A 23,812-nucleotide genomic window follows, 5' to 3' on the forward strand; every position below is an offset into this window, starting at 1 on the left:
CTGGAATAATACTGACCTTTGACTCGGCACAAAATGTCAGCTTTCTTCCATTGTACCAATATGATATTCTGATAAACCGGGGAAGGTCAGTAAAATGTCATACTACATTGTGTCTAAATGTAATAACTTCTGGATACAATCATTTCGTTTAATTTGATCTCAATAAATTCAAGGTTTCTGTGAAAAAATACGTAATGTTTGAATATTATTGAAGATTTTGGAAAAATCCATTTATTTTGAATTATCATTCTCTTTTACATTAACGCTTCATTATAACTACAATACATCATCAAATATAATATTTAACGTATATTCAAATAGTAATACATTTTAATATAAATAAAAAATGGATTGTATATTAATTATTTGAATGGAAATAGAACTAATGACTTATGAAGAGTTACATAATGAACTTATGTTCATCATTAACCCAGGAATTAAAGTACTGATATCAATTATATATTGATATTAATATATATAAGTATTTTTTGAATAGGTGGTAACACTTTATAGGCAACGATTATCACTATTAACTAGTTGCTTATTAGCATGCTTATATTTAACATATTGGCTGTTTTTTAGTAATTATAAAGCACATATTCTGCATGAGCATATTCTACGTCTCTAATCCTACCCAATATCTAAGGATAACAACTACCTTACTATCTATTAATAAGCAGTAAATTAGGATTTCATTGAAGCAAAAATCAAGAAAGTCTTGCGTCGCATTGCGCCGAGTGTATGATAGGGCCCTCGGTGTTAAACACACTGAATTAAACATGAACTTTTTGAAATAGGAAAGACTTGAACAGTATTTTCTTGTACAACATAAAAATAATCTTTGTTTTGTTTACAACTTGAAAAAAAAATATTAAAAATGTATTTGTTCATTTTAAGCATGTCACCTGTGCCCTAAAGGCAGTGTTTCTCTTTCACTGTCGGTGGTGTTTGACAGCTTTCACTTCCATTCTGTCATAATCACACTGGGGCTGCAGCATGCTGCATTCACACTTCACACACTGTACAGTGCCAATGAACAAAGCAGAGCTCAAAGCCATGAACACAGCCATATACATACACAGTGATGCATATAGCTCAGAGGGAGAGCCACAAAGGTGGCTATTTAGTGTACCATGAGAAACCACTCTTTTACATAAAGCACAGTTCTCTTACCTCTCATCTCTAATCCTTTACCACACGATTCACTGGCTCCCGTCATTCCCTGCTGCACAGAATCTGGGACCAGAGTACATGGATGCCATCTGTGTGTCTTCCATCTGAAAAAGAGATGAAGGTTTATAGTGATGGTTTGATGTTAGAAAAGAAACCCCAGCATTGCTGCCAGAAAATACATTTTTAATGCATTTTTATAGTCCAAGACAGGCACTTATAAATATACTAGGAATCATTTATATATATATAAAATAAGAAAAATAATACAAAGATGTATGCATGTAAGTAGACCCTCCAATATAAATGCACTGCATATCAATAGAACCCTGGTTATAATACTTAAACCAGTGTTAACCAGTCTTTCATGACACTTGGTGGAATTAAATGCCTTTCTATTCAGGGGCTATAGCAGGAAAATGACTTTCACTCCATGTGACCCAGGTCTTGCAAAATAGAAAAAATAAAAATGTGACTGTTGAATAAATCCTATAAACCAGTAGTAATGAAGTGCTGCATTAAATGAATGACTTTGTCTCAGCATACTAAACAGTTTCTTGTCAATAGTTTTAATTACAAGGGATTTTAATGACAGATGCCAATGCCGACCTCTAGAGATCAGAGCAGTCAATGGTTAATATGAATCTAATACATTCACTAGTTCACTGCAAATACATGTTTAAAAGTGCAAATATTCCATGCAGGCTATAAATTCATTTGAGGGTATTTTTATATGAGATCATTAAACCTGCATGCATAAAAAACATAAAAAAGTCTGAAGAAAATGCTGCTTAAAATGATTGTAATTTATACTACAGGGCTGTTGAATGCTAGAATCTGACTGAACGGTTTCTGAACTTTCTAAGGTGTGCAATTATTTCAAGGGAAACTCATTGCTAAAGTAGTTCCAGGCAGGTTTTGACATGTCCAAATCACATCGCAAAATGAAATTTGTTATGTCAAAGTTCCTTATAACAGTACAAGAATCAAAACCCATAACAACACTTAAAGGTCAAACAAATATAGTGTACAACAAGATACAAATGAAAAAATATTTTAATGTTTTTGCCACAAAATGATGTTGTATAATCTCTGTTACTAGAGTAGATCTAAAATTACATTTTGGAATTAGCAACGGAGGCACTTTAAAAACCTGACGAATGTCTTGAAATCATCTGAACTATGTGAGGTGTGTTAACACAATGCAATGACCCATCATCAATTATTCCATACTAACTTGCAAAAGTTTGGAGTTGGTAATTTTTTTTATATGTTTTAATCAGCATTTTGTCATCACATGAATTAATTACTAATTACTGCTTTACAGTATTTTAATTTAATAAATACAGCCTTGGTGACAATAAGTGGCTAAATCTTATTGTCACCAAGGCTGCATTTATTTAATTAAAATGCAGTAAAACATTAATTAGTAATTTATTCTTGTGAAGACAAAATGCTGATTTGGGGCTTAAGAAACAATTATTATTATCATAACTATTGAATTAAGCTCAATTTAATAAATTTGTGGAAAGTGTAATACATTTCAGAATTTTTGGGATGAAAATAAATTTTAAAAGAACCTTATTTATTCAAAAAGAGAAGTATTTTGTAATAATACAAGTCTGTTATTTTTTTATCAATTTAATGCAACTTTAAATTGAGCCAACAGTGTTTGCTTGTTTGTTTGTTTGTTAGTTTTAAATGTGCCAAAATGACAGAAACAAAATGCTATCAGTTGTAACTATGACGGTGTTGAAAAAAAGTCACCCCTCTTCTATTAATGAATAAACTTGGCAGAATAATAATTTAATACGTTATTACAAATAGCTTGGCATTTACTTGCGCAGTAAATTACAGCAACAATTTGTGACTTTTGAGGATCGTAATGTAAGCTTACAAAAACAGCATTTTATAAATGTATTCATGCACTGCATACGATTCTGAACTACTGTGTGCATTTGTAAATGGCTTTGATACTATCAATGCCACAAAACTAAAACTAGCTGGACCGCAAACATTGTATCAGTCTAGCTGAGGAGCGGGTAAACCACTTGTGCAATTGCAGTTTATTCACCTGTAAATAGGACAAACCAGAAGAGCCTCACATTCTCTCTCCTCATATAAAGTATCTGGACACTCTTGACCCCCATTGGCCGCCCGCTGGATGATGATCCTGTATCGTGACTGCGAGGGCACGCTGCTGTTCACTGCACAGTACACACACAATCAAAACATTACTTGCACCCATCTTTCACTTTATTAGTATTCTGACAGCGATTACCACAGCAGGAACTATTCAGAGAGCTCTTTAGATAAGAGGTAATGATATGATTCTCTGGTGGAGTTGACTTCCTGTTCCCTGTATGGATCCTAAGCTGATGTAATGACTTCATTTAACAGACATTGTAAGGCTCATTACACATTGCTAATTACTAAAAGACTGATAATAGCACAATTAAGAAGCCGCTCTCATTAACAGAAGACCCAACAGGGTAAAGCACACTATTTACAGAGGGGATATCAGTTATTTAAAACATTTCTTCAAATGTTACCATTTGATTCAATCATAATAAATGCCTGTTTACTCCTGGTTTCTTTAGTGGAAGTAACAGTCAATTAATAGTCTCATTAAAATGTAATAAAACTCTTTTGTGGGTTAGAAAAGCCCCTCCTTTCACCATGTTTACAGCAAAAGTGCAAGATACAACATCCTAGCTGTGTGTGAAAGTGTAAATCCTGTTTTCATTATCAACACACTTACAGTAAATGTAATTGGGGCAACACAATAAACTCATGTAGTTTATTACTTCTTCTTTTTATTCAAAAGTCCCTTTTAAAGAAAGACTCTACAGCCATAGCTGCTTAAATTCTTATTCCCAAATGGACTCATCCTAATGTCGTTTTATTTATTTTCTGTGGAAAGAACGTTAACACAGGTCTTTCTATGCTATAATTTATAATGTCCTTTCAAGAGCTTAGATTTTCAGTTAATAATAACATATTTCAGCCTTTTCAAAAAGTTATTACATGGCTTCAGAAGACAAGGAACATTGTTCACAAGTCTTATGGACCACTTTTATGATACATTTGAGGTGCTTTTTTGGTCTTGGAGCTAGAAATACATCACTGTTCAAAAGTTTATGGTCAGTAAGAATTTTTTGGATTAATCAATACTTGTATTCAGAAAGGATGCATCAAGGTGCTTTCACACCATCTTTTCACATAATCTCCGTTATCTTGAGACCCATGACACACAACAAAAAAAAGCTGGTTTTGTTATGTGACGTGGGTTTTATGATAATGGATATGGAATGTAAACACATTCACAAGATTGAAAGAACATGAAAATCTGACTATATCTCCTATGAAAACTTGTAGTGTTATCGAGGCTGAGCAAGAATACAACGATGCATACAACAAATGCTTTTATCACTGTTTTCCATATTTGTGGAAAAATACTTTTACGTGGCTTTTTAAAAATGCTGGGTACTCTGTGTTTTGTATGCGTTTGGCCAATCAGTGTACACTTGCATCACTGGTAGTTCCTTTAGAACTGTTTTAGACCCTAATCTGAAGTAGGAGCTAATTTAGTTCCTCCAAACGGAGTTCCTAAAACTAAAGATGTTCCTAGCTCCTGCGGTGCCAACGCGTCTAAAGTGGGCACTTCTGCCAATAGTTCTAGGAATAATGAAAAGGTTCCTCCAGTGCAAAAGCCCCTTTAGTGACAGATTGCTATTTCCATTAAATGTTTAAATGCTTTTGAACTTTATTCACCAAAATACAAAGTTTCTGCAAAGACTCATTTAACAAAAATATGTTTTAAATAATTTACTCAGCCCAAACTTTTGAACAGTGATGTTGTATGGTGAGAGCTGATTCAATTATATATATATATATATATATATATATATATATATATATATATATATATAAAGCATGCCGTTTTGGAAGGACATGAGGGTGAGTAAATAAACCCACTTTTTATATTATTTTCATGTGAACTATCTTTGTAAGTGAGGTACCACTGAAATGTCACAGCTAAAGGTTGTGTGAAGAGATTGTATCAATACCTGGCAGGCATGTGGTAGGGCAGGCTGTCCATTCACTGAAAGGGGTCACAATGCAATCTTTCTTACAGGGCAGTAAACAGGGTTGAAGGGTGTCTGGTCGAGAAGATTCTGGACACCTATGACACACACACACATGGAGAACAGAGAGAGGGACTGTTTTTTTTTTTCATGATCATTGATAAGTTGTCTTGAACCACACCACAGTCACTCTGTCCTTGACCTTCCAGCACAGGTGCAGATATCATCTGTGCTGACTGTGAGTACTGCTTGATTTACTGTACCCCACAAACCCAGATATTATCATGTACAGATACAACACAGTTACAATGACACTATCTGAGTAGCTGATGTAATATTTATTGCGTCTTACCAGCAGAGCATTCAGCTGATCATATCTGAGTGAGTATACGGTAAAGGTGAGTTATTTTTGTATGAGTGACAAGAAGCAAGAGGTTATGTGAGCCTTTATATTTTTTAAGAGAGAGAGATAAGAGAGAACACCCACACAGCTCTCTAGACTGTACTCTCTCATCTAATGGAAAGTGTGTTTATTATTTGGCTTTGTACAATTCTGGATTCTGATGGGTCAATCAGTGTTTTAATGCCATATATTTTAATTGTAATGACTCCATATTTATCAACTAACTCTGCAAAACATTTCTGCAGAAAAAAAAATAGTAATAGTTTTCTTCCCAACATACAGTATGTGGACCATGCAGTAGCATTCCAAAGTTGTTGTTTTTTTTAGGTTTTTAAAAAAACGTCTATTATATGCTCAGCCAAGCTGCTTTTTTGATCAAAAATACAGTTAAAACAGTAATTTTGTGAAACATTATAACAATTTAAAATATTTGAAATGTATTTTAAAAAAATACAAAATAATTATTCCTTTGATGGCAAAGCTGAATTTTCAGCATCATTACTCCAGTCTTCAGTGTCTGATTGCCGCTCCAGAAACAATTATTATTTTGTGGATAAATATTCATTAAAAAAAAAAAGTTGTGTTACCTAATGTTTTTGTGGGAACCATGATAGATTTTTCCAGGATTCTTTTATCAAAATGAAGTTCGAAATAATGGCATTTATTTTAAATAGAAACATTTGTGACAGTATAAATGTCATAACTGTCAAAACTGTCATACCTTTTTTTTTTCACTTATTTTTATTTAATGCATCCTTGCTGAATAAAAAGTTTAATTTTAATAATAATAATAATAATACAAATCTTACTGCCTCAAACACTTTGAACAGTAGACTGCAACTTTGTTTTGACAATATGGATGGGTGACATAACTGAAATTTTTTTTTCTATTTATTTATTAGTTTTCGTTATTAAATATGAACAGAATTTCAACTGTCTTCTGTGGAGAAAATAAGTACACCCCAACATTTAGTTTCCATGGGTATGTGTATTTTGCATGAATTTTTTCACAACAGTATCCCTGTTTCTTACCCTCCTAGAACTCTGTGGTATTGGTTTCTTCTAACATATTAAACAAAATTGTACTTAAAGGGGGGGTGAAATGCTATTTCATGCATACTGAGTTTTTTACACTGTTAAAGAGTTGGATTCCCATGCTAAACATGGACAAAGTTTCAAAAATTAAGTTGTACGTTTGAAGGAGTATTTCTGTTCCAAAAATACTCCTTCCGGTTTGTCACAAGTTTCGGAAAGTTTTTTTCGAGTATGGCTCTGTGTGACGTTAGATGGAGCAGAATTCACTTCTCCCGGAAGAGCGCGTGCTCCCGTATAGCAGAGCACTGAGAGCACAGACATTCACTGACCAGAGCGAGAGCGTCGCAAAATGTCACAAAATAAGTGTGTTTTTGGTTGCCAGGGCAAGACAACCCTGCACAGATTACCAAAGAAAAAACAGCATTAAGGGACCAGTGGATGGAGTTTATTTTTACAGAGCATCAACGGAGTTGTGCAAGTGTTTTTGTTTGTTCCCTGCATTTCAAAGATATGATTTCAAATATATACAGTTTAAGTACATACCACATAGAGACGTCGTTGCTGAGGCTGCTCTTGTTAAATTTCAGCCTCTGGATCTGATTCTGGATCATAAATATACACTGAATCTGACTGTTAGCCATGGTTTGTTTTGGTTGTTTTTTTTCCTCAGCTTCCACATGCTCTCAACGCAAAAGCCTACTGGCGCTCGTGATTCTTTAGCTCCGCCCACACGTCACGCCCCAGCCTGTCGTGTTTTTCCGGGAAAAATCGGTACAGACTATCTTTCTCTTATGAATTTAATAAAACCAAAGACTTTTTGGAGTTATGAAGGATGCAGTACTACTCTATAGGTACTCAAGATTAACAGGATATTGAGTGAAAACAAGCATCCCCCCCCCCCCTTAAATCAATATTTCATGAACATCAATTTATTTGGTAAATAGCGATGTCACAGGACAGATAATGACATTCTCCATGGTGAATATATAAGAGATGATGTACAGGCAGCTGGTCATTTTCACAAAACTAACCCCTTCAGGATGAAACGAGAGCCATTATTTTGCAATAATGACTAGATGACTGTACATGATGCACCAGGGTGTATGTCCTGCTGAGGAGTCTGTCTCATGCGTGTCCTTGTGAGTGTGAGTATGTGCATGCTTTTGTTTAAGAGCATGTTGCCCCACAGAGAACGTCCAACCCAACGAGCTGGATTCTGGACATTTCATTTCCAGGCTTGGTTCAATTCCCAGCATGCAGCAGCTCTAAAGAGAGGCAGCAGGGCTCAGCAGGGCTCTACCAACTACAGGCTTTGGAGACCAGCAAACAGGACACATCAAAGCAGGGAACAAGAAAGAACAGAAGCATGAATCATCTGCTTCTCTCTCACTTTTGTGCTCTGTGGAGCAGAATGTCATTACAGAGGGCAATCACCCAAAGGCAATGATGCTACAGAGCTTTAGGAAAGGAACAAAAGAGTGGGTGGAGGATAAATGCAAGAAATCAGCAGAAAGAAAGAAAGAACAAAGGAGACATCACAGATGACAACAGGTTAACTCTGTCTTTGCCTCTATATGGAAACAAAGCATGAATAAAGTGTGAGTATGGAGTGTTCCAACATAAAATTTAATTGGATGAGTTTGTAGCCATTGTAAAAGTAAGCATTAAGTTACATGACAAAAACAAAGAGACAAGGTTCTGCTTTCATTCCAACTCTGACTCAACCAATGGCACAAATTTGGTCAGATTAATTCCAAAAATCAGTGTTGCAATTTGTTGAGGCGAGTGGTGCAGTAATGACACATTTCTGCTAAACAATATTCATATTTTAAGTATATTAATATAACCATCTGATTTATATAGTTCATTACCCTATCTGTTGTAAAAATAATGAATGGAAGAATTATGATTATTATTAATAATAACATTTACACTACATTATTATTATTATTAATAATAATAATAACAATAATAATAATATTGTTCATTATTCTGTCTTTTGGCAAATTATAATAATAATTAACATTATTACTATATAATATATAGTATTAATATAATATTAATATATCATATTAATACTAAATATGACTGTTTTATCATATGGCTGTTTCCATAGTTTTAGAAAATCAATAATAAATTCAAGGCCTTGGATTAAAGTGATTCCATTTATTAAAAGACAAGGCAGGAAATGATGTGACAACTGAGAGAGTGTGGAGAGCAGCAATGGAGAGAGAAGACAGGAAATGATGTGGAATAAGGGGGAAATGGGATCTGAAAAAATCTTAAAGCTTAAAGTCCCTCTGAAGTTAAAATTATTATCCCTTAAAACTCATCTTTGATCATCAAAATAACATATTTAAATGTTTTTTTTTTCTTGTGAAAATAATTTTCTCATGCCTTAAAATATTTTGAATGTAACTCTTCACCCTTGCCTCATTTACAATATGTAGATCTATGAATATACAAATTAGCCCCGCCTCCACTCCAGCCTCCATGGAGCTGCTTGTGCGCGAGCAAATAGGTAGCCTAATTCTGATACATGCGATGACTATCCATTATGACATGTAGGCAATTTTATATTATGTAGTCTACACAATAATATTATTTTGCACTGTAATCCTTTAATTTGTAATATTTGCATGTTTGTGTGCTGCTGTGTGTCCCTGTGATTTTAATAAGCAGTGTGTATGCGTTGTGGACCCGCGTATAGTACGCGGAAAAGAACAGTGACCCGACTACTTTGAAAATCGTTCAGTCTGAACTCGACTTAACAGGCTCTTTAAATAACAAAGAAAAAACATTGTGTCAGACTTTAGACGCGGACAGATAAAGTCTATTTTCAGCTCCCCAAAATAGCAATGCACCAACAATGCGCCTGAACACACCTCGTTTTCAGACCAGCACGCTCATGAGGGCATAAATGGACGCAAATGCATTTGCTATTTAAATAATGTGGCGCAGGACGGGAAAATGAGAGAACTGCGTTGGGCTGAAACTAGTAAAAACACTTGCGCTGCGCTTTGCGCCGGGTGTATGATAGGGCCTTATGACTGATATAACTATGTTTTTACTAGCGGACCACTAAAGTGAATACTGTAACAGTTGTTAAAGTTACTTGACGATGTTGTGTCCTCAGAATGCCTTGAAGAATCCAATGCAGCCAAGTTTGTAATTCTTAATTCGCACCCATGAGCAATATGTGTGTGAAGTGAAGACACCAATTTGGGAGAGGTGGGTCTGATTCCGGGCTACTTTTACACTGGTGATGTGGGTTATTACTCAAGTAAGTGGTTCTAAATTCACTTTAAACCAAGTTTTTTGTTGTACTTTATTTTTGGTTCTGTGCTGGTAATCCTATTGGCATATTTTGCATGCAATCTCTATGCTATAATCTCTATGTGCACCATGTTTGTATAAATGGAGAGGGATATGCTAATGATAGGAATCTATCCATTAATGTTATTGGTTATTGAATTTTGTGAGGTAGCAAACCCAGTGCTGTTTCAAACCACGTTTCTGGGACTGCCTTTGGGAAACTACAGTTTTAAGGAAAATAATACCCAGCAATACTGTTGATTAATGGATTGCCACATGGTTTGTATAATATATATATATATATATATATATATATATATATATATATATATATATATATATATATATATATATATATATATATATATTTATTTATATATTATTTTTATTTTTTTCACTACATGGGGACTTTAAACTCATTTTAAAATTAATCCACATTTCATTGGTCAAAATGAATAAAATATAAATAATCCTGTTCCATATAACTGTACTTATCATTAAAATCATTAACATGAAATATCCTATGATTGGCTGACGTCACATAGCACTTTCACATTTGATGTTGACAGACAAATAGGTATCAGACAAACGTTTTGCATTGCACTTTTACAGAACCTGATTTGTTTTCCTCTTTATGCAAGTATACCAGGAACAGAGGATTAATAGAGAAGCGGTCTTGCAGCAGTAAGATAAACAAACATCTCCCTGTTGGGTCAATTCATATATCAGGGTGTTTAAATAGCTCAGCCCTGCTGTTTTAAATGAAGTGAAGATCTGAACACACTCCACCTACGTATGAAGCATTAGATGCTTCCACATGATGACAAAACGCGCTTTAAAACTGATGCTTGCTTCTTGCTGCCTCCAGCACATGTGACAGGGCACAAGGGATATGATATGTGTGTGACACAAACACATACATTTACTCTCCATCAAACACATACATGCTACAGTACATACATCTGTGATTTATGCATTACATCTGTGAGTGAGAGCAGGTGTGTGTATGTGTTAACTGATCACTATAAACCAGAGTGTGATTTGTCCACTACTGACTTTAAAATAGCCTAGATTACAAATTAATTTGTAAACACTTTGGTATTTGACACCTTTTTCAAGTTAACACTCGCTATGCTTTTCAAACTCTTACAAATGCTCTACCAATGTGAACTCAATTAAGGTTTTTTTATTACAGTAATCAGCATGTTTGCCTTGCTTCTCAGGAAAAAAAACATCAGGAAAAACTAAATACACTGACTTAAGAAGTAAAAATGTGTAATTCATTCAAATTGGATTTTTGAGAAGTTTAAAAAGTATATACTAAATGTTCTTTGATGAATGCTTTAAATAAAAAATACAATTAAATACAATTTAATTAAAGAAAGTGAAGCAGGTTTATGCAGTTTTGCTTCTCAGGTAAATGCATCAAGTATGTTTAGACATTTTTACTGATATGAGAAAAATCGGCATGTGATTCCAGACAGCTTCCCTCTCAGAACTGAGGTCAAGCCGGAACCTATAACAAGGCCGGTGAAATACACCAGCCCATAAACTCACTATTACGTTGGTGTCATTAATATAAAAGAAAGAAATAGATTAATGGCTGCATTATTTATGAGTCCTTTTTCCTAATGCACAACACAGTATCTTCTCCATGCAATGCAATAGAACATTTTATCCTACCCAAAGTGCCCTTACAAAACTCCCACAGGAAACGTTTATCAAGAAAAGACATGGAGCAACATAAACCTCCACCCTTCTCATACAGGAAATGGAGAGAATCAGTCAAGCCTGCATTCAGACTCACTCAAATCACAAGACTGAGAAAATTGACAGACTCAATGTACAAGATATGGTTTCAGCACAAGTAAACCAAGCACTCTTCTCTAGAGAAAAGGTCAGGGAAATGTGAAACTCTTGAGAATCGCTTTCAACTTTTACTGTACATTTCATTCATGCTGTATAAAATACCGCAACCTGCAGCAAACACCAGCAATATTTTTTAATTGCTCGAGCGAAGATGTTTGAATGCAAACCTATCAAAGAGGGATTTCAGGATTACGTGATGGCATTGCAAAAAATACGCAAAACCCTAATTCCCAATTTTGCTGTTCACAGACGCATCCCAGAGAAGCAGATTCTAATAATATTTACTGCTCTAATCAAACAAAATGTACATATATTTACAAAAGCTAGCAGAGGGAAATGTTTCCATGTGGAAAGTTCATTATTGACCAAATACGTGTATGTAATATTCGAAAACATCTATCTGGGAGAGAAAATGCTGACAATGTTTTAAAGATGAAGCTATAAAAATGGATGATCCCATAAAGGAAACAGGCTGGATTCAGGAACACTGTAAAACTTTTATGTCAGCACATATTTGATGAGCTATTTGAATGTATTTTACAAGATGCTGGTTTAGCTGTTGTCATGTTTTTATATTGGCCCCACCCAAAAAAAAAAAAAAAAAAAAAAAGCATAAGCATTAAAGGCATTACAGCATTTTGCTCATTCATACATACTGTATGGCATGTCCAAAAACCAATCCCCTCATTTGTTCATTCATACATACATACAGTGAATGCCTCATATGCATGTAAATGAGATAAAGTGCAGTAGTGCCTACATCTACGACTAAATTGTGCATGTTATTAGTCACACCGGATCTCAAAAGATGAAAAATCTCAATGAAATATGATCTCGCTGTACTGAAAAAAGCGCATTTCCAAAATCTAACTTTAATCAGATTTAAAACCACAAAAATAAAGATTACTGCATCTATCTGACAGGTTTAGTAATTTTTCACTGTTATTTTAAATTAAAAGCAGTGATCACCACAGACTAGTAAAATATACCATTTCAACTTCATACTATGAGCATTGGTGGAAAATCTGTGTGCTTTAATAATCTAACCTCCGCAAAATGCCACTGTGAACACTTTTAGTGTGGTGTGTGGAAACCTACAAATCCACAGATTATACATTTCATACATAAAAAATTAGGCACCTTTTGGGAATAACTGGCCCGACGCCCTTTTTCATGCAGACCACTTTACGAATCTGCACCCCGACTGCACAGGTGGCCGTTCCGTTCCAGTAGCCAGTGCCATTTAGATTCATGGAGGAGTCCTCAATGCATGGTCCCCATGGCGACGCTTCCCAGTAGAAGGAGATGCATGGATGATCATTACAAGTTCTCCACTCCTCCAGAGCAGCAGCAGCTGGACATGTCTTAGCTGAGAATGGGAAAGATCATTAACTGCGTTACAGATGGAAATGTCTCTCTTAAGTTTGCTTTAATGCTCCATAAAATGTTAACGAGCTACATGAGCTCAAAGACACATGAAACAGAAATCTACTGGGACATGTGAAGGCATGTACTATAGATATATGAAAGGAGAAATAGGCTGAGGTTTGTTTACGTGCTACATAAACTGTATAAAAATAATTGAACAGTTGTTAGTTGGTAGGTGTTAAATTTAGGTATTGGGTAGGATTAGGGATGTAGAATATATGCTCATGCAGAATATGTGCTTTATTAGTACTAATAAATGATAAGCAGCAACTAGTTATTAGTGAGAATAGGTCCCTATAGATGGCTTCATCGGGTGCACGTGCCTGGCTGTATAACCTTCTTTTGTAACAAATGAAAGATGATATTATAAGAAATGACTTTTTTGTCTATACAACTGAAGTCAAAGGTCAGTAAAACCATTTGGTTACCAATATTCAAAATATTTTTTGTGTGTTTTCTGCAGGGGAAAAGTCATACCAGTTTTTGGAGGGTAAGTCCATGAAGGCAATGGCCAGATTACTTTTTTTTTTTTAAACCACACTAAATAGTGCAGCATCTGCCATCAACCATAAAATCCAAATAAAAATCAGCTTATCTGTATCAGCCAGAGACAGAGTCAAAACTTTCTTGTACTTGAAATCAACAGAACAGGAAACTGAATGTGTATTCCACACGTGATGCAGGAACACCTGTGACAAGTTCTCTGGGATCAGCCTCCAAAATTACTCCTGCACTTCTTATAATTAAAAGTAATTCCTACACCATATGCCCTTGAAGCTAATGACATTGTACTGACATTCAGCCTTTTTCCATAACACAGGGCTTCATTATGAGTGTAACGGAGACCGGCTGAATATTAATAAGGGCTTGTCTGATTAATGACATTCTGTAGAAGGTGTGTAGAGGAGGCTGGTGCTTTATTTCCATTTTCCAGATGCATGGAAAGAAGTGTATGTAAGAGCCGTTACTCATGTGTGTGTGATGGCAGAGGGGGCGAAAGTAGTCTCTAAACTAAAGTACAGTATATTTAAGTCTTAATTACACAGCTCTTTCTGTCATTCCAGAAGGACTGTGTGTGATTGGAAAAGCCCACAGCTGTACGTAGGCAGACAGAAAAATGAGACCCTGTGAACACATTTTTATCTCTGCTCCTCTGAAACAAATATACAGAGTGCAAAATTGCTCCTCTGCTCACGAAAACAAACTGATGAATGGTATTATGTCACCCTCGGAGTGATATTAAGAGTAAATTACTTCCCTTGTCAAATCAATATCACAGGATTAAATTATCTGTTTGTTTTTTCATTTTATAAACTTTTTTTATTGTAATAGATAGGAAGGTGCAGGGAGACTGACATGTTACGAAATGACACATGCAGGCCACCATGTACCATTATGAATTTGCACGCTTCAATATGAACTGGTCAGACATTTGTTAAAACATTATTCTCCGATTTCTGTGGAAGATGAAAGCCAACTGACCTTCTCCCGGTAAGCCTAATACGGTCCGTGTGCGGCTTTGTCTGCCCTCTGAGCTTTTACTGGAGCAGCTGTGGGAGCAGGAGGACCAATCAGACCATGAGCTGAGCACACAGTCACCCGAACACGCCATCACACAGGACACCTCTTTAGGGGGCGGCTCATCTTCACACAGCTCCTCAGGAACAAGCTGCCCTGTTCAGTGGAACATGACACGAGTTGTAATGTCACCATCATTACTCGGTGCTCAAAAATAGACTTAATTGTTGTTTTTTTCAAAGCAAGTGCATATTTCTTCACTGAAAAGAATGAAAAAAAAAACATTCAATATTAGATATACAGTATACAGAAATGTGTGTAGAAATGTCAGTATTTTTGCTCAAATAAATACAGTATTGGTAATCATAAGAAACATTTTTAAAGAAAGGACAGTGGTGTATACTTAAAAAATATATATATTATATGATAATAAAAACATGTAGCTGAATACACACACACACACACACACGTTTGTTTTTGTGAAAAGTGGGGACATCCCATAGGCGTAATGGTTTTTATTATGTAGAAACTGTATATTCTATCGCCATTCACCAACCCTACACCTAACCCTAACCCTCACAGGAAACTTTGTGCATTTTTACTTTCTCAAAAAAACTCATTCTGTATGATTTATAAGTGTTTTGAAAAATGGGGACATGGGTAATGTCCTCATAAGTCACCCTCTCCTTGTAATACCTGCGTCATACCCATGTCATTATACAGAGTTGTGTCCTGATATGTCACAAAAACATGCCCCCCACACACACACACACACACAAACTTTCTGTGACCTAAATGTTCTCTAGACATCATCACTGGCCTTGCAAACTCATATTTTTCAAGCACAGACTCACAGTACCTTTACAAGACAGAAATTCAATGCGCTTTGAATAAGCCATTCAATGAAATAGCCACATAACTCAGCATTACCAAAGTAAATCATGATTATTATGCGGCCCCCATTATGAATGTGCTCATATTCACAGCTTTCATCCTTTTAATGCAACTTAGATGAAGACAAAGTGGTTTTTATCTCCAAATAAGAGATCAACAGTTGTGATTCATCAGCCTTTTTGTGTTCAATCATTGAAATGGGAAACGTGAAAATAGAGGGGGCAATTTAGATTTCATTATGATGAACACAACCAAGTCCTGAACGCTAATATTCTGAAGACGCTCCAAACTCTTACGATCAAGCCTGTCAAAGCTACAGCTGCACATCACACTGCAGCGATAATGCCATCAATTTCTCCGCAAGAAAAAGGTCTGCTCTTCAATCTTCAAACAAATTAACCAATGGAAATATTTGCTTTGTGTGCTGCCACTGATTTTACTAATGACTGCTTGATAAGATGGGCAGAATGTGTTTCCTTTCGCCTACAGGAAGGAAGCTTTGAACAGGAAAAGGTATTTGAGAGGATGAACCAAAGGCCATTTAATTTATTAGATGCCAGTGAGCTATCAAAAGACAGAAGAGAAAGAGAGCTGGGCTGTCTGCTGAGGCTGGCGAGAGGAAAACTCTCATTTCATGCATGAAAGAGAGACATTAATCCTTCCATTCACTTCTCTAGGATTACACCAAACTTTCCTATAATGATTAAACCCTAAAAAACATCCCCAACAAACAGACACACACCCTTCTTATGCACCACCATAACGGATCAATTTCCAAAAATGTTGAATAAGTGAAGAGCGTCAGCGCTCACGACGAGGCATCGTTATTTCTGTTGAACCTTGTCATTTACTTTCAAACATGCAGTTGAGCAAAAACAACCCAGGGGCAGATTTGTTATCTATTTATTTTTTCCCTTGCTGTAACTGCATCCATGTCAAGAGGCTAAGAACGTGAGATGGGTGATCTTCTTGATCCAGTGAGGCAGAGATGGAAGATATTCCCCAAGGCGAGTCTCCAGCCCTCCGCCTCCAACTTTTAGCACCAGGCTTCTTGAGCCATCAAAGCAGAGGGGCTGGCGAGAAGGGGCTGTAGGCATGTTCTTGGCAATCAAACTGCTATTGCCAAACACTGCTGGCGGCCACGTGACCTGGACATCAATGAGATTGAAGATAACTGTTGTGTGCATGAGGTGGAGGACCCCTGAGCACAATTTAAACTGCAGACAGAACGGGAAACCTCCATTGATCCACAGCGAGTTCTCTAAATCATGAAAAGAGGGGTTTGAAAAGGAGGTATTTGATCTATTCTTTGATGCTGATGTCAGAGATCCAAGATATTGAGGAGATTTACTGACCATGGCACAGCTGGGTTTTCAGCAGCCACTTCTCCAGTCTTCACATGAAGACTTCACAGTGTCACATGATCTTTCAGAAATCATTCTGATGTGCTGATTTGGTGCTCAAGTAACTTTTTCAGTCCCTCTGTAGTGAAAATCAACTTTTTTTTTTCTGTTGTTTATTTGTCTATGTGGTGTTTTTAATATGTTTTTAGACAAACCATGTGCCAATCCATAAATCAACACCATTGTTGAGTATTTTCTCCTTAAAACTGTCCAAAGGCTGACCCACAATTGCGGTTTGAAACAGCCCTCGGTTTGCGACATCATAAACCAATAACCAATCACATCAAGGGATCGATTCCTATCACTAGCATGCAAAATGTACCAATACCAACACGAAACCAAAAAAAAAGATTAGAGTACAAAACCCATGAAACCATGTTTTAAAATGAATTTAGAACCACTAACTTGCATTATAAACCATGTCAACAGTTTAAAAGTAGCCTGGAGTCAGACCCACCTCACCCGCATCGGTGTCTGCACTTCACACGCGTACACTTGTGGGCGCGAATTAAGAATCACAAACGGCTGTATTCGAGTCTTCAAGGCATTTTAGGACACAACATCATCAAGTAAGTGAAAGTGAAAGTGAAGTGACATTCAGCCAAGTATGGTTACCCATACTCAGAATTTGTGCTCTGCATTTAACCCATCCGAAATGCACACACACAGACACACACACACACACACACACACACACACACTGTGAACACACACCCGGAGCAGTGGGCAGCCATTTATGCTACGGCTGCCCGGGGAGCAGTTGGGGGTTCGATGCCTTGCTCAAGGGCACCTAAGTCGTGGTATTGAAGGTGGAGAGAGAGCTGTTCATGCACTACCCCCACCCACAATTCCATCCGGCCCAAGACTAGAACTCACAACCCTTCGATTGGGAGTCCAACCCTCTAACCATTAGGCCACGACTTCCCCGTAAGTAAGTAACTTTACCGAATGTTACAGTATTCACTGTAGTTGTCCCCTGGTAAAAACAAAGTTTTATCAGTCATTATCCATGTATGCCATTGTCTTGCATTTACTACAGTTCAGTGGATCAGGAGGCACTGGCTGAGTCACTGAGTGGAGGTGGGACTGATTTGCATATTCATAGATCAGCGTATAGTAAATGAGGCAAGGGTGTCAGTTACATTCAAGCAATCTACTCGGACATGTGTGATAAATGAAATATAGTTTTATGATGCTTCATTTATCAATACTTAAAGCAGTTATAACTGCACCTAATTGAAGAATTCCCCATTATGAAAAAATTGAATGAAGCATAAAGTGCAATTATTCTGCTGTTAGTGCATATCATACACCGCTAAGTCCATGCTGGTCCAGCAGCTGGCTGGCCAATGTGGTCATGGTCATTCATATCACACCAACATTCAAAACAAAATATGTATATGGTGTTGAACAGCTATGTCTTTAGACATAATATATAGTGCAGAAGTTTGATCATCAACACACACACAGCAGAATAAATAGTGATGAGAAACAGTAAATTCACAAAAAGCTCCAGAGAAAGAAAATAACAGGAATTATGCTGCAAAAATGACAGTTCAAGAGTCAGAAATAAAAACCAAGCGGCGAATGTTTTCATTTTAACCAACTGCACAGGGCTGTTATTCTCTTCTTCTGAATAATGCACAAACTGTAATACCATAACAGCTACTTGGCAATTTGAACACCTAACTATAATAAGTTAAATTGCAGAAAGAATAATGTCAGAGCTCCAAATAACAGCACTGACTTATGGGTCACATTGCAGGCATCAAATAATTCCAGCTTCCCACCTCCCTAAATCAATCCACTTCCCCTCTCTAATACGATATATCAGAAATAATTGCGAAAGTTTGAAAGGATCACTTTGCCCCAGGAGAGCTGGATGAAAATGTGCATGCAGATTGGGGAAATTAACCTTAACAGCCCACACAGAGAGCAAAAAAGCACTGGTAGGGCCACATCTTCCTGGCTGAAATCTCTTTGGCTCTCTTGCATTTAAAAGGAGAAAAGAATAAATAAATAAAATAGTGCTGCTTGTGAGCACCCCTTAATCTGTGTACCATTTCATGCAACGCTGTTCACAAAGTACAAAACCCTCCACACAAAAATGAAAGAGTAGGAGGGAGAGAGATCAAGAGAGTAACCCTTGATTTCCCTGCAAGCAGACACAAAACTAGTTTGTGGAAAAAGAGAAAAACTACCTTTAATTTAATCCAGCATTAAAGTCTGAACAGAGCTGAGACAATGTACATAACTGGAAGTGATACTGAGCGTAATAACAAGAGACCTATTCTCAGTCAACACTTCTTTTTCATAAAGAGTCAAGGACAAACTCATTCCTTTAATAGCTCACAAGGGATTGCAGATGTAACATTCTTTTTGAAATCTCAGAGAGATGAAATTAAATACAAAAAATGTGAGTCAAGTAACAATAATAATTTAAAAAAAAACTTTAATCATAATTGTAATTTATAAAGCTGCTGTGTATAATTGGCGGCACCAACAGAGGCGTGGCTAAAGGTGTCCACACAATAGTAGATGAGTACAATTAATTTAGCTAAGATTAGACATGCACTAATTGGCTACTGGAATGAAACTTTAACAATCAGAGCAGCATAACATGGCTCAGAGCAATTTCAAATAAATGAGCCAGCCTGTGTGGGTTGTTTTAAAAACTACCGTTATAATTTGCATACCTATTCTAGCTGAATGAAAAAAAGTACCTTAAAAAAAACAAACACATTTCAGGTGAGGACACCGCTTTTTGTCATGGCCAATTTTGTCCCCACCACTCAATAATAATCTTTCTTGTGTTAAAATGGAAAATAATAATAATAATAATAACTTTGCGGCAGGGATTTGTGCAACACAAAGGAATTGTTGAGCAGGAGTTTTTATTTCATTACAATGTGTTAGCCTGATGAGTTCCCATGTCAGCGTTGGAATCTGAAGTTGTTCTCTGTCTATGCTTTGGTCGTAATTAGTGGTGGATCTTAATATATAGAAATGTTCCCTCATGCACAGCCTTTAACCACAATCTACATTTCAACGAGTTCACAAAATCACATGCACATAAATGCACCTCCACTCCTGATAAAAAACTACTGACGTACAAATGAAATTGTTAGCGCTGTTCTCTTTTAATTTACATTTTTTAAATACAAATTTATATTGCAATAATTTCACATTCCATATTCAAATTAATGTAGAAACAACAAAGATAGTATTTTCTTTAATGTCATCCTTTTGTATGACTAAAGGAAAGCAACACTGATACCAATACTGCTGATCCCCCCCCAAATCAATCAAAAATATTTGATTGTTATACCATGTTTTGTTCTTCTTAATATTTACAAATGAACACAAATGGTATGAATTTTGAAGCACAAAAACAACAAACAAAAACTTAAGCCATAAAAAAGAAATATATAAAAATAAATAAGTAACTGACTAGTTGAGCCAGAAGTTTCATTGCTCAGATAAACAGAAAAGTTGAAAGCGTCATAGTGTTTTGTTATTTCACTGTTGTGTTTGCACAGTAAGTAGAAAGTGTGTTAATATCAAATAAATTACCTTATCTTTAGAGATTAAATTAATTTGCAGAGGGATTTGGTGCATTACGTTTCAATGCAATTTAGAATTAAGTGACAAGATCTGACTACGCTGTTTAAAATGAACAATTTTCTTTTCTGTTCCAGCTCAGCCACTCACACCACTTAGTATTCATTGACACATCAAGAAAACATAAATATTAATGCTGAAAGGTCCATGTAAACACTGAATCCTCATTATCAACAGAGGTGTGTACAAACAGCGGCTGCTTATGCGGCGCAGCATACCAGAGAGAATCATGGAGATGAACGTGAATGAAGAACGGGAAACCCACCTGTCAGACCTCCATAGGGGGCAGACCTTGCTCTGAATCCAGTCTGTCGCATTATATTAATACTGATATCAGTAACCACTAATGATACTCATAAAGGAATGGTTTACATGAAATGCAAATCAACCGTGTAAACAAATTCAAAGAGAGAAAATAATGTTCAGACACGCAGGAGAGAAATGTCAAATGTGATCATCACTCTACAACAGACTGAAGATGAAACGTTACCCTTAGAGATATCACAACTATGACCTTTAGAGAATGGAAACAAAAACTAACCCTGGAAGACATCAGATTGGTGGAATGTGTCACGTCACACAATCTTCTTCTGAGTAAAGTCACAGCACAAAGGTCAGGGAGACAGAGGACAGCTGTCATTAAAATACAAACAACAACCTATGGATGGAATGGAAAGTGACACGTGATGGTTTTTCACAATACTTGAATGTGATGATGGCCAACGGAGAAAATTCATGAATAATAATATTGAGGTAACACATATGTACACCTATATAAATAAATACATAAATATACCTTATTGGTCTGAATACAACAATGTTTTTTTCTTGGAAATCCATCTGAAAAAAATGTGGTTATCTTATATTCATGGTCTAGACTTTGACATGTCAATAATACACCCATGACAATAGGTGGCATCAAAAACGCATAAAACGAGTGTGCCATGAAATAAGTAATGTAATGTGTGTTCGCGAGTGAAAACAAAAGAAAAAGAAAATGCTTATAGCATGAGTCGTGACTGCCATTAGCCTGATGGGACCAAACTTTCTCTGTACGTGATTTTAAAACATGAGACAGTACCCAGATTTGAAGACTACAATAAGATTTCACTTCCACTGTTAATACATTTTTTGTAGGCTACTATGAGATGGATGAACTAAATGTAATATCATTTAAATGGGCTACCTGTTATTTTTATGGTATATCAAAAAGTGTATATTTTTAAATGTGATTTTTGTTGGTACATTTTACCAGTATTTCCCATACTTTCAAAAACAAACATTTTAATAGGAAAAATATGCAATATGGAAATAATTTAGGAAAAAAATTGTTTAATAGAGAAAAACAATTAGTTTTTCAAAAAAACTTTTTCCAAAAGTTACATCAGGAAAAATGTGGGCCGTCTTATAATCAGGGTTGTCTTATATTTGGGTAAATCCAGTATATGCACAAACACACACACATATCCTTCCACTGTAGGAAAATGAAGCCAAAATGGCCACTGTCATTTTGCACAGAAGATGTCATTTGGAGTGAGAGTTTGTGAAATAGTAATAATGAGGTGAAGCCCCAGTTACAAGCTCCCACCCAAACCCCAGCAGACTCAATAACAAGTGCACTATCATGACAACACACCTCATTTTTATGGCATCAAATCACTAACTAAAACCAAACGTATAGGAAAAATGAACAGTTGCACATATATCAGCATGATATAAACTGACAGAAACCATCTTTGTGAAAAACTGGCCTCACACTCATTCTGGTTTATGATCTATGCTGTGCCACCAAGGGTCACAGAGATCAAAATTACAGAACAACCTAGAGTTTCCTAAATTTCAAGGTCAGTACTATGTCCTATTTGAAGCTATCCCACTAGATGTAGAAGACCAGTTTTTAAGCAGATTTCATAAATTATATATATATTCTGCACAGTATAAAATATTAGAGGTGTAAGAGGTGTCATGTTTGAGAGATGATTTCTGCAGCAGGAAATGTGCCTCTACACAGCTACACAACAGAGTGAATGCAAATGTTTGTCAGAATCTCCTTCAGCAACATGTGGTTCCTTCCCTGTGAGCATCTCCAAATCAGCCCACAGTTTTCATGCAAGACAATGCCCACTGTCACACTGTAAAACAGTTCCTTGAAGCTGAGAACATATATTTACACACACACACACCTTTGTTTTTGTGAAAAGTGGGGACGTCCCATAGGCATAATGGTTTTATACTGTACAAACAGTATATTCTATCACCCTTCACCAACCCTACACCTAACCCTAACCCTCACAGGAAACTTTGTGCATTTTTACTTTGTCAAAAAAACTAATTCTGTCTGATTTATAAGCGTTTTGAAAAATGGGGACATGGGTTATGTCCTCATAAGTCACCATCTCCTTGTAATACCTGTGTCATACCCATGTCATTATACAGAGTTGTGTCCTGATATGTCACAAAAACAAGAGCACACACACACACACACACATATACACATATATATATATATAAATAACTGAAGCACAAAAACTTCTCTACTTTAATTTTGTTCATTTTTGATACTTAAATCAAATATGTACTGCAAAATGTAAAATAAATAATGTCTGTCACATTACATAAGGAGTCAAGGAAGCTAGGAACAAGGAAACAAGGAATTCACGAAACGAGGGTCTTTAATAATCCAAATTGGGAACATAGAGCACATGGAAGACATTCAAGAAGCGACAAACACTAACAGAATGTACTGGGGTTTTTAAACTCAGGATAGCGATGGAACTATGAGACACCCCTGGAATCGGAACAAAACAAACAGTCCGGGGGTGTGACAATGCCATACCTTGATTATATATTTTCTCTGAGGTCTATGTTATAATGTTGTACATTGACCACTCTAAGTAAATGTGCCATGTTTTACTGGTTTTAAAACCCCTATTAAGATTACAACAATGAGCAACATTGTGTTTTTAACTGCTTTAAAAGAAACGTTATGACAGCAGCAATATGTTAAATTATGGTACGATAAACTATTAAGTATCTTCTCAAAATATCTATATTTGATTTCTAATAAT

General features: G+C 36.1%; 1 protein-coding gene across 1 annotated transcript in view; it reads right to left on the reverse strand.

Annotated features, from left to right (window-relative positions):
• LOC113074586 (thrombospondin type-1 domain-containing protein 7B) overlaps positions 1 to 23,812 on the reverse strand; it is a gene marked incomplete at its 5' end in the record, with an annotated part of 63,193 nt that overhangs the window by 17,914 nt on the left and 21,467 nt on the right. The window contains 5 exons of the mRNA XM_026247434.1: positions 1,174 to 1,277; positions 3,245 to 3,377; positions 5,241 to 5,356; positions 13,021 to 13,249; positions 14,791 to 14,982. Coding sequence (XP_026103219.1) covers positions 1,174 to 1,277; positions 3,245 to 3,377; positions 5,241 to 5,356; positions 13,021 to 13,249; positions 14,791 to 14,982 — 774 coding nt within the window. The remainder of the gene's footprint in view (positions 1 to 1,173; positions 1,278 to 3,244; positions 3,378 to 5,240; positions 5,357 to 13,020; positions 13,250 to 14,790; positions 14,983 to 23,812) is intronic.

The sequence above is a fragment of the Carassius auratus genome, unplaced genomic scaffold (assembly GCF_003368295.1).
Source record: "Carassius auratus strain Wakin unplaced genomic scaffold, ASM336829v1 scaf_tig00015216, whole genome shotgun sequence".
Classification (NCBI taxonomy): Eukaryota; Metazoa; Chordata; class Actinopteri; order Cypriniformes; family Cyprinidae; genus Carassius; species Carassius auratus.